Source organism: Rhincodon typus, chromosome 1 (assembly GCF_021869965.1).
Source record: "Rhincodon typus isolate 14 chromosome 1, sRhiTyp1.1, whole genome shotgun sequence".
NCBI lineage: Eukaryota > Metazoa > Chordata > Chondrichthyes > Orectolobiformes > Rhincodontidae > Rhincodon > Rhincodon typus.
The window spans coordinates 84,152,128-84,165,063 of record NC_063332.1 but is presented as its reverse complement, the minus strand read 5'-3'; the positions used below and the strand labels follow the sequence as shown (position 1 = coordinate 84,165,063).

Here is a 12,936-nt window from a genome sequence, read left to right as displayed (position 1 = left end):
CAGTTTTTTTTGGCCTCGTGCCCAGTTCTGTTCCCCCTCCCACTCTTCAGGCCCACCCAGAGCTTTTAGAAGATTCTGCCCTTTGTTATGCAAATAATTGATTGTTTTATTCATTGTAACATCAGTGGATCAGTCGATCAGTCGATCAGTCTTAGATAACAAAAGCAGACCATTCCCATTATTTTTGCATTTTTATAAGCAACAAATCCCACACTTTCCTTTGCAACTTGCTGTTTCAAACCCGGAGTGCCATTTTATTCACTTCCTTCCTGTCCCAACATGGTGGAGTTTGCTTCCAGTTCCTTCTCTTTAGATTTTCCCTCACATCAGCTATAATACTTAGCTTCTGAATCTTTCCTGGGAAGCTGGTATTTTCCAAAGCTCTCAACAGAATGGGACATTTTGATTCCTCTTTTATTTGAATTTAAGTCCGATGTCCCTAAGATAAGAACTGAATTGGGTTATTTAGCTCTTCAAGTGTATTCTACCAGTTGATTGATATTCTGGCTTATCTAGTTCATGACAACAAGGTGCAGGGCTGGATGAACACAGCAGGCCAAGCAGCATCATAGGAGCAGAGAGGCTGACGTTTCGGGCCAAACCCTTCATCAGAAAAAGCGGAGGGGAAGGGGGTTCCGAAATAAATAGGGAGAGAGTGGGAGGCGGATAGAAGAGGGATAGAGGAGAGGATAGGTGGAGAGGAAACAAACAGGTCGAAGAGGTGAGGATGGAGCCAGTAAAGGTGAGTGTAGGTAGGGAGTTAGGAAGGGGATAGGTCAGTCCAGGGAGGACGGACAGGTCAAGGGGGCGGGATGAGGTTGGTCGGTAGGAGATGGAGGTGCGGCTTGAGGTGGGAGGAGGGGATAGGTGGGAGGAAGAACAGGTTAGGGAGGCAGGGACGAGCTGTGTTCATCCAGTCCTGCACCTTGTTGTCTCGGATTCTCCAGCATCTGCAGTTCCTACTATCTCTTATCTAGTTCATGGCTCAGTTTCCCAATTTCCACTTATCTAGTAAATATCTATCAATCAGTTCTGAGGAAGGGGCACCGGACCTAAAACATTAACTCTGTTTTTTCCTTCACAGATGCTGCCAAACCTGCTGAGCTTTTCCAGCAATTTTTGTTTTGTTCCTGATTTACGGCATCCGCAGTTCTTTCGGTTTTTATTAAATATTTATCAATCACTGATTTGGAATTATTATTATTGAACTAACATTAATTGCTTTTCGTTGGAGAGTTCCACACTCCTATCACCGTTTACATGAAGAAGTGTTCGTTATGTTCTATTACAAATATCCTGGCTCAGACTTCTCTCTACCTTTTGCACTATCAATTCCCTACAAGATCTAAAAGCTGCTGTCAAATCAACTGCTTCATTCCAGAGAATAAAAGCCTAATTTCTGCACTCTTTCCTTATAATCTAATTTTTGGCATCCTGGTAACATTCTGATGAATTTATGATGCATTCTTTCCAAGACAAAGCTGTGGTACACAGAACTGTACTCCTGTACTCCAGACATGACCTAACCAGGACTACTGGTGCAGCTGTACCAGCATTTTTTTCCTTTTTATATTCTTGCCTTTTAGTGAGCTGTGCTAGCATTCCATAATCACTTGAGGGTAATAGATATCAGAAGCCAGGTTTATAACTCAAACAAAAATTAACAATTTTTTATTAATACTGTTACTTCAGCAGAGCAAAACTGAACAAGGTAATGCAGTTAATGCCTATAGCTTAAACCTAATCTTCCTTGAGCATAGCCTCCACTCTCACATAAACAGATAGACAGGCACAGTTAGGGGATAAATTAAAAGAAAAACTAGAGATATAATTGATCAGTTCACTTAAGCAGTTTCAACTATGCGTAGTATTACAAGCACATGGGATTGTATGTTGTTCGCTTTCTGAAGACACACCAGTCAATGCAAACAGCTTCTGGTAGGTTCTGAGGAATATTTACTTATTCCTTATAGCTGGGATTCTATTCTCGAACCGTCAATGAATCAATAACGAGAGGATAACTAGAGACTCCAAGCAGCTTTCACAGCCACAGACTTTTTTTGTCTTTAGACACAGTTCAATTCAGCTCAAACTGTGTTTTCTCTTTATATTTTTTCCAACGTTCTCTTTCTTAAACTGGCCAGCATTGGTGTCCCTTTATGGCCTCGTTTAACATTCAGACTTTTGCCAGCCTTTGAGCATAATGCATCTCCAGAGCCAAAATGTCTACAGAGTTTACTGAACAATAATCAACCTGCAATTAACTTCCCATGCCAGGTCCCATAAATAAGTATATTTATTTGGTCTTTCCTTTTTTTTTTTGCAACAAGCTGCTGCTCACAGTCCAAAGGTCACCTTCAATTCACAGCTCACTGTTCTAACCAAAAATGAGAAAAATAAAAATAAAATAAATCAATGGTATGTGAAGGATGGAAGTGCTCAAAGGACTGGAATTAATAAAATTGCATGATGGTGAAAATCGTACTGAAAGAAATTGCAGAGACTGGGGTGAAAATATGGAGGGATTTGAAGACATGCATTTTAAGTTTATTATGGAGTGTGGGTGAATGGACAAGCTACATTATGAATAAATATGTGATAACTCTTTGAGAGAGACCACATCTCATCATTGTGATTACCGTATCTACTCCTGTAAAAGTCAAATTATTTTAGACAATTTTTTAAGGTTAAATTTATGGGATCAACTATTACATGAATGCTACTTTTGAGGGGCTGAAATTCATGCTATAGTCCAAAACACCGTATCATTAGCAGAAGCCCAATTGATACCTAACCAAGTTTAAAAAAAAATACAACGAATTGCAGTAATTACCTGATAGAGACAATACAAACAAAAATGAATTAGTAAGCTTTCCCGAAGTACTAAGTCACACCTTATCATGAACCTTGTGCACCGTCCAGCACTTGCATTAAAATCTGAAATTCCATCCTTCTTTGATTTGTTTCATTCATGGATTTGGCTGGCTTCATGACTAATACATTTTCCATTTTGACGATTTTCAACTAACCACTCAGCAACTTTTCTCTACAGTTGTAGCCACTTGCTAGATTTACCTCTGTGGGCACACTTTCGTTTTGGCATTCTCTGAAGTTGGTTCAATGTCTTTCTCCAGTCTCTCACAAGTTTCTCTGAAACACAAAATTCTCTTGCTGCTATACAGTCATTTATCTTCTCTGCAACTTCAATAACTTTCAGTTTAAACGCTGCTGTATATTTTTTGTTTTTTTTCTAGAGGGCATTTTTTTACAAAATGATGAAGAAATTTCAAAATCTTAACTGGGTATATGTTTGTATTCCACGACTGCCTGACTCTGACCTGATGTATCTTAAACTTCTGTGCGAAATTGTTCAGAAATAAAAGTTTAACATTTAACCTTTTATTTCTGATTTAAAACAAAAAGTTATTAGACATTTGACTCTCATACAGTCTCACCGATCATTTCCTCATCGTAACATTTATATACAGGATAATATCTTGACTCACAAATGTTGCCCTGTTATCTGTGAAGAACCAGGGTTGACTTTTACACAAGGTATGTGGAAGACTCCATAGTTTTTGGCCAAAAATAGAATCGACTTTTACTTGAGTATATGTAGTATTTAAAAACTAACATGATATATTATCTTTTTATATAGCTTTAAAACAAAACTTGCAGCTGCACTTGCTCGATGCCGGATTAAAAATAATGCAATCTCCATCGATTTAATTCTTCCGGAATCTGTAAGAAATCAAGAACGACGAGCTTCTTCTTTGCCTCTCTATGCCTGGATAAACGTATTAAAGACAAGGTAATTAGTTTAAAAAAAAACCCCACTTCACATTTAGTATTATACAACACACCTATAATGTTTTACTAATGGGAAGTTAGTGTGATTCAAATTTGCTAGCATTGCCACCTCATCAAAAAAATAGATGGTAGTTTCAAAAGTGTGGTTAGTTAATAGCCTATTATTTTAGCAGCTGGAATCTTAAACTTTACCTGACAGTCAATATTCTCATACTTACTGTGAATTAGCAAACTCCGTAAAACATTTATAATCATGTTAGTACTTTAATTGCAATAATTATAATTTTAAATTTTTAAATAATTTTAACTAAATTTTCATCAAAGACTTCAACAGAATTACAAAATCTCAATCTGTAAAGCAGTTCATGGGGAGAAACAAATCTAGCAATATAAATATAACATATTTCATGAATCTGGCATTGTGACTTATTTATAGTCATAACATGTGAAAGCTTAATTGGAAACTGTTTTCTCCAGAGGTGAAACAACAACCTTAACCAGTAGTAGCCTCTATTATTTATTATAATATTTCCTTAAAATATGCCTGTTATAATTTCAGTAGTTATCATTGAAGAAAACAGCTTCCTAAGTGTCAGTCTTGTTGCATTCCTTGTTTAGGATTCAAGTTTTGTAGCAAAACTTAACTGCTGTCCCTCTAGTCTAAATTTGTGTGGGGGCATGCCTATTGCAGTTAGACTATGTAGAAACTCTGGAAGATGTGGACTGTTAATATCTTCATCATTTTTATCTATAGAATCAACACTAACATAATTCACCCGAGAGCTTTTCTAAACTTCAGGTTATTCAAATCTAATAGTTCTTTTAGTGAAAGAAAAGTTTTCGTATAAATTGTATCAAATAATTCTCCATGCCATTTTGCCACACTTACCCAATTCCATTCCATCAACCACTCTACCCATTCTTCTCTCTTATATTGTCTCAATCTTATTGCATTCCATCCTTGTCATGCTATTTCATGCCTTCCATTCCCATTCCTTTCTTGCCATCCCACTAATGGCATTCCAGTTCTCACAGGCCCAGGTTTGATTCCATCCTTGGGTAACTGTTTATGTAGAGTTTGTACATCTTCTCTGTGGCTGCGGGATTTCCTCTGGGCACTCCAGTTCCCTCCCACAGTCCAAAGACTTGTAGGTCATATGGAATGGCCATGGTAATTTGCCCAGTAGTGTCCATGGTATTGTAGGCTCGATTGGTTAGCTCTGGTAAATGTGGGGTTATTGGGATAGTCTGGAAGGATGGGATGCTCTTCGGAAGGACTTGATTGACCTAACAGCCTCTATCTGCACTTATAGGGATTCAGTGATTCTCTCCTGCTGTGGAAGCTGTCATTGAGCTCTCCTTTCCTTCCATAATTTTTTTTCCCCCAAACTATTGCTACCACCAAGAGTTAACAATTGCACATGTGTCACGTGCCCTAACTCACCAAATGTCCCATGTGCCTCTTTGAGTGTAAGGTACCACCCATCAAATAAACCCACCAACAGACATGCCTTTAAACTGACCAAGTGAAACAGCCTGTACAGACAAGAATGGAGTATTATTATTGTACCAGTACCGATACTGTTCCAGACTATTTTGACTGGTGCATACTAATAGTATTTAAATGTAGCATTAGAGATATCGTCTCTCGTATTGACATTGCTATTGCACCTTATAAACTCTTGACTAGTTAAAACTAATGATTGTCATTATATTGTGATTGGACAGCCTTGAAGATGTAACCAATTTACTGGAAAGAGAGGGTTTTACAAAGGTGAAATGTCCTCAGGAACTCGAGGGTCTGACTTTCTGTGAGGATCGACACTGCCAGGATGTGTTACTTTTTCCAACTCATCTAACAGCTAAACTTTACGAAATGGAACTTGTCACCAGTTACAAGATGGTAATTCAGGTAAACAGAAGAATTGAAGACACAGCAAAATAGGAAGTAATATACAATTCCATATTTGCCTCAAAATTTCTGAACAATGTTCTAAATTATGTAAATTTTAAGGAAATTTTATGTTGTTTTTTAATAGAAGAAAGTGGTAGTAATATCTAGTATCCTTCTTTTTCCTCCAGGATAAAGGTCGAAGCCTTGCACCACACTCGGTGAAGGTCTTAATGAACATAGATGATGATATCGTTGTTACTAATGCAGTTTCACGGTTGACTGTTGCCCATATGTCCACCCTAATTAACCAGAGCACGTCCAAAGTCTTTGTTTGTGGAGTGAAAACAGAATCGCAACAACTTGAACTAAAGAATTTATTTGAAAAAATGGGCTGTAAAAGTGCGTAACTAATGTGTAACTGTTCATTATCTGTACTTTAGCTCGCAGATTACAGATTATTAGGTGAATATAGAAAAAATTCTCTGTAAAATACTAATGCATACTTTTTAGGAGTTGCCATCTTTGAAAAGGCCAATAAACTATTACATGTTTTTATATGAATGAACAGAAAAAAATTAATAAGTAAATTCAATTACTTTTATCTTGGTCTGTTCAACTTTGCAACTGACCAGGTTCACAGTGGCTTAACGTTAAGTACTGTATAGGCTTAATTTAAAAATTGAGTTTTCTTCTTTGAGAATTAACAAAGCTGGCTGTGTACATCTGGTTTGTCTGTTGCTTAGTCTAATACTGTTAGCTAAGTTGAGAAACAAGAAACGTATCAAGAACAGAAGGAAAATATCATAATTTCTATGTATGTGAAAAATGCAATAATGGGAAGCGTAACTTCAGTTTTGTTTTTGGTGATGCTCATCTGATGCTAGTTTTTAATTCTAATACAGAAAAAGCTCATAACAAATGCATATAAATCTGCAATATAACTAAAATAGTAAAACTATAATTAAGGTGAAATCCATTTGGCATTCCATGCTGCAACAAATCTAACTCTGTATGATGGCATGAAAATCTCTACTGACTCCAAAGATTTTTATATGAAATAACTGGAGCATGTCAGTTCAGTTCACATTAGACATGGAAGTCATAATACCAATCTCACTAATTAGGAAATTCTACCGGGAGACTTTGACATTGCTAGTGTAAGCTTGGGAAAAAAAGTCACACTTTTTAAAATTAGGTCACCAAAATGGCATGTTGAAATGATATAGAAAAGGCATAATTCTGCAAATGGTTGTGGTACTGACATAGATTTCTAGCTGACTGGAATTAATTTTAAAAAAAAATTCATTCATGGGATGTGGGTATCACTGGGTAGGCCAGCATTTATTGCCCATCCATAATTGCTCAGAGAGCATTGCTGTGGGTCCAGATTTCACATGCGGCCCAGACCAGGTAAATATCCTTAAAGGACATTAATGAAGTAGATGGGGTTTTCCTGACAATCATCAACAGTTTAATGGTTATCATTAGACTCTTAATTCCACTACTAATTATTGCATTCAAATTTCACCATCTGCCATGGTGGGTTTTGAACCCAGGTCTCTAGATCATTTTCTGAGTCTCTGGATTAGTAGGATAGTGGTAACACCTCAGGTCATTGCCTGGATTGACAATTGAATAGAAAGAGTTCCATTCCCCAGTATTAACAACTTTTAGTATTTAAATTTGAAAATGTAAAAAAAAAAGCCAGTTTCAAAAATAGGAAATAAAACGATGTTGCTTGTTGGAGAGAGAAAACGCCCAATTATCCAGTCAGTAAAAGTAACCTTAGAAATATGTTTGTTTAATTGCTTTGCAGACATTAAACTGATACCTCAGAAATTCACTGATATTGAGCCAATAGATCCACGCTTACAGAAGGTTAAAGTTATTCTGCTTGTGCCTCAGTGCTCAACATCAGGCGTCAGCAATCCAGTTGAGTTCATCTTAAATGAACATGGAGGTAAATTTAAACGATAACTTTTCGAAATGGCTATCACTGGGAAAGTATCATGCACTGGAAACCAACATTCCCTTCAAATGATTGGAAGGAAGCAGATAAGCCATCATGGCTTGAAGACTAGGCAGATAGAAAGGAAACTAAATTATGTCACTTAGATCATTCGTGTATGCCAATTTACTTCCAAGGATGTTACAGATTGAGTGTGATTCTCAGCCGATGAATTTTATTATAAAAACAGTCTGTTATTCCCATATTTAACTTGTGTTCAAATCAAATTCTGTATCATTTCAAAAATGCTGGAAGTAAGAACATCAGGCAACATCTGTGGAGTGAGAAATAGGCTAAACTTCCACACAGCGTGTCATCAGAGAACCCACCAACGCAATCCTCCAGGGGTGGCACGGTGGCTCAGTGGTTAACACTACTGTCTCACAGCTCCAGGGACCCAGGTTTGACTGCCTGTGTGGAGTTTGCACGTTCCCCCGCCATGCCTGCATGGGCTTTCCCTGGGTTACTCTGTTTCCTCCCACAGTCCAAAGAGGTGCAGATTAGGTGGATTGGCCATGCTAATTTGCCCTTAGTGTCCAGGGATGTGTAGACTAAGTGGATTAGCAATGGGGAATGCAGGGTTACAGGGATAGGGTAGGGGGGTGAGTTTGGGTGGGATGCTCTTCGGACAGTCTGTGTAGACTACCTGGGCCAAATGGCCTGTTTCCACACTGTAGGGATTCTATGGAGGCAGCCTCTGCTGTGTGTTTACAGAATATGCAGTATTTTCCTTTTCCTGAATTACTTTGGTTGCCCTGAACAGAGATTAGTTTGAGTAGTTCAGTGTAAATTCTGATGAGTAGAAAAATAAGCTTAACTAAGCTTTTGCAGTTTTTCTTGATAATGGTTCCTCGTTACAATTAATTTGATAATGTGTAATTCCTCTGTAACAGCTTTATATAGTCTGTGGCAATAATTCCTCTACTTCTTTCAGCTGTACATGTCTCAGCTGTCCCTAAATGTATTAATTTAGATATTATATTCAAAATGTAACCTTGAACTATAAAGAGTAACAGACAAGTCCCAAATTTAAGCGAAGCCACAAGTTTATTGAAATCACCAGAAATTCACTCAGAATTCGTAAATGGCTGGATAAAGTATTCATTTGAAGTGGAACTGTATGATTGCTTTGTGTATTTGTTCTAGGGATGATGTACACAATGCCACACTGACACTCCTGTCTGTACTGAGAAAGTGTTACCTTGTCAGAGGTACTGTCTTTTAGATGAGACATTAAGCGGAGGTCTCAGATGCCTGCTTGGGGCACATGAAAGATTAGCAGTATTTTGAAGAAAAATTATCTCCTGGGTCCTGACCAATATTTATGCCTCAATCGACACAACAAAAAAAAGGTTATCTGGCATTATCATATTGCTGTATTTTCTGCATTGCAACGGTGACTATACCTCACAAAGAATTGTACTTAATTTACTGTAAAGTGCTGTGAGACATCTGATGTTTATGAGAAGCACTATATAATTCAAATCTTTCTTCTTATTAAAAGGTCAAGTAATGAGGAAGAACTTTCTATTCGCTTATACATAATTTCATGTATTAATTTTTACAGTAAGTTCTTTTTCTCCTAGACACAACTTTGCTGCAGGAACTTTCTCAAGGAAAAGTGTCAGAAGAGAAACTCAAACAGCTGGCCCAGAGACAAGCAGAGGAACTCATGCATGCAATTAAATGTAAGTTTAAAAGAATAAGGAACGTGAAGTCAGAAAAACCTGTAGGAACATTATCTGTTTGTCATTTTAATAAAAAATAAACAGTAATGAATAGTTCAAATCAATGGTAAATTTTAAAAAGAAATTTGAACTCGCAATGACCAAATCAAATGATTACAAAACAAAAATTTACATTTTCTGACTTCTGCTGTAACAAACAAACTAAAAACCAACATCAACTAAGTATTACTTAGTAGGTAACCAGTATACTGAACTACAGAAATGATACCTTATTTAAGTTCTTAATATGATTGCAAGTCCCATATTGTGTTTAAATGTAACACTGCACTCTCCACAGAACTGGAGTCTTTACAGGGACCAGTCCAAAGTTACTCAAAGTTTCACTTCTACCTGTTTTGCTGATTTGAAATACCCATTGTCTGATGAAGACCAATCACACTAGTCTCCTAAGAAACCTAGATCAGTGGCCAGCTGCAAGCCCCACTCCAGTGACTCCTCTTGGCCATACTAAAGCAAATATTCCAGTGTTCTCAAATCCCATCTTTTCCAGCAGAGCTTCCATCAGTACTCTGCCTAGTCACTGACAGAAGGCAGTGTTCTCGCCTGGTGTTCACAGCATTTGCTGATTTCCTGTCCCTCTTGTTCGCTGACCAGAGTCTGACAGCTGTAGGGACAGATGTCATTTAATTTGTCTCCAGGTTTTGAAAGTTATCACCTTGTTTTCAGTAGAAGCCTTTGTCTCCATAACAAACCAATTACATGAGTTTATCACTGGGCAAAAATAGTAGGTGGTCACAAATAAAAACAATGTGCTGAAGAAACTCAGCAGGTTGGGCAGTGCCTGTGGAGAGAGTAACAGAATTAATATTTTGAGTTCAGTATGATCCTTCTTTCAAAAGATGCTGTCAAACTTGCTGAGTTTCTCCAGCACTTTTTCTGTTTTTACTTCAGACTTCCATCATTCACGATATTTTGCTTTTATTATAACAGGTTTCTATATCCCCATCTCCAAACTACCTCATTTTACTTGTATGAAAAGAGACAATTTAAAATATTACAGTCTTATAACATCTAGCGGTCATAGCTACATGGGGAAATATTTTTGCTTAGTTTTGCGGATCAGAATCTACTACAACACCTGGTGCGACTAAACACTTTTGAATTAAAACACAGAAGTGTATTGTTGCCACCACCACCACCGTTAAAATACTTTTAATAATACTACTTTATTTCAATAAAATATTTAACACTAGTAGATCTACTAGTAGATGTCACTTGTCGTATCTTATGAGTAGTTCAGAAACTGAGGTGTATTTTCTGGTGCCCACATTATCTGCACTGTAGGGAGTCTCTGATTAAAATGAGCTTTTAAAATATTGATGTATGTATTTTTGTTGGTTTGAGATGTGAATGTCATTGAAGATATTCCTTTGTCAATAGTTGTTTGGTACTACAGGGCTTGAGTATAGTTGGAAAAAAACGCTCCCTTGACATTTGTATTTTGTGAATGCCCTGATGACAACAAGGCATCTTAGACAATATGAGTTCTTTTTCAGCTTTACTCTAATTATTTGGCATTCCTCTGTGTTTTATAATACAATATTTTGTAATATTTGTTTACCAACAAGATGTTTTAGGAAGTCCATGTGACATGCCCCTTCATATTATTTGCATGTTAGCCTGCTTCCCATGCTAAAAGTGGCACATTTGCTTTACTGTGTAAGTACTTGTTCAAGAGGTCCAGTTGGCTGGACAGCTAGTTTGTAATGGAGAGTGACACCAACAGCATGGATTCAATTTCTGCACCAGCTGAGGTTATCATGAAGCACTCTTCTCAACCTTTCCCTTTACCTGAGGCACAGTGACCCTCAGGTTAAACCACCATCAGTTGTCTCTGACCCCTAAGAGAGCAGCTGTAAAGTCTGGCAGGCATTAAGTTATATGGTGAGTTTACCTTACTTATTTACTTGCATTCTTTTCATGATTATTAGTTTAAGTTCTCCATGCCACACCACCTTACCTCCATAACAATGTTGGAATTACAGTTCCACGCCTTTTTCTTTGCTGCAGTATTGTACCAATGAGATTTTACCCCCTGCTGCATTTCTATTAACCTTTGAATCATAACATTTACCTTGATGCACTGACTAACTAAGCTACAATCTCTACATTCAGCATCAAAGTTCTTCATAAGTACCTGCTTATTTTCTTGTACATGCATGTTCTTCTCAATAAAACAAAAGAATTACCCTAAATACCTTTTAATTTTGAACTTTTAAATAGTTAAAACACTAGTAATATCTGAAAAAATTATGTAATGTCTTTGCCTTGTGCTTTATTATCATGTGTAATCTTCCTGCTTGTATGTTATTGAAGATTTATACAAGATTTTTAACTGCCCTATCGCATTCAACCTTTCTTTTCTATCTGGTATTCATAATGCACCTAACCAGTTATGAATCACTCATTACTTATGCATAGACACACAGAAAATCTTCAGAGTTGGCCTAAAACAAAAGTCAATTCCAAACTCTAATGGTTTAGTGTAAATTACTTGCCATTTTTATGTCTTCCTTAATTTATAGGTGATAGTTATGTGGCTACTGTGAAATTAGAAATCTGTGTGACAGCTACTGACATGTCAAAAAATAGAATAAACAATATTAGCCTGGATTTTCACATTTAATCATTGTAGACAAACCCAGAAATCACAAGTTCTGTTATTCAGTTTCAGGATGTGAATGTCACTGGCTAGGCCAATATTTATTGCCCAACCAGCCTTTAAGAGTCGAGAACAAAAACAGAAGTTGCTGGAAAAGCTCAGCAGGTCTGGCAGCATCTGTGAAGAAAAAATCAGAGCTATTGTTTCTGGTCCGGTGACCCTTCCAAGGGTCATGTGTAATCTTCCTGCTTGTATCTTATTGAAGACTTGTACAAGATTTTTAACTGCCTTATCGCATTCAACCTTTCTTTTCTATCTGGTATTCATAATGCACCTAACCAGTTATGAATCATTCATTACTTATGCACCTTGGAAGGATCACCGGACCTGAACCGTTAACTCTGTTTTTTTCTTCATAGATGCTGCCAGACCTGCTGAGCTTTTCCGGCAACTTCTGTTTTTGTTCCTGATTCACAACATCTGCAGTTCTTCCGGTTTTTATTTAGTATTTAATTCACTGCCACATCTCTTCTAGGCATGTCCACCCTGAAGAAGTTCTGCTCCTCTCTCCGATGGGATTTCTGTTCCAATCTTTCTTCTTGCTCACCGACATTAATTTCACTGTCAGTCCTGGTGTTTGACCAAGTATTTGCTAAAACTCGTTTCCTCAGCCACATCAGAGGTCACTGGATTTGAAACGTTAACTCTGAATTTCTCTTCACAGAGGCCGCCAGACCTGCTGAGCTTTTCCAGCAGCTTCTGTTTTTGTTCCTGACTTTAGCATCCGCAGTTCTTTCGGTTTTTATTTAGTTAAGAATCAACCTGTGGATGTGGAGTCACATGTTGGTCAGACCAGGGGATGACAGCAGATGTC

The 12,936-nt window shown here is 37.4% G+C and overlaps 1 protein-coding gene across 3 annotated transcripts in view; it reads left to right on the top strand.

The window, feature by feature from the left end:
- Positions 1 to 12,936, top strand: part of LOC109934671 (putative methyltransferase NSUN7) — a 115,574-nt gene that overhangs the window by 49,279 nt on the left and 53,359 nt on the right. For 2 of the 3 annotated variants that reach the window (XM_048605522.1, XM_048605520.1), the window contains 5 exons: positions 3,659 to 3,811; positions 5,539 to 5,722; positions 5,893 to 6,103; positions 7,521 to 7,664; positions 9,299 to 9,400. In XM_048605522.1, the coding sequence (XP_048461479.1) occupies positions 3,659 to 3,811; positions 5,539 to 5,722; positions 5,893 to 6,103; positions 7,521 to 7,664; positions 9,299 to 9,400 (794 nt within the window). The remainder of the gene's footprint in view (positions 1 to 3,658; positions 3,812 to 5,538; positions 5,723 to 5,892; positions 6,104 to 7,520; positions 7,665 to 9,298; positions 9,401 to 12,936) is intronic. The other variant, XM_048605523.1, reaches the window with a different exon arrangement.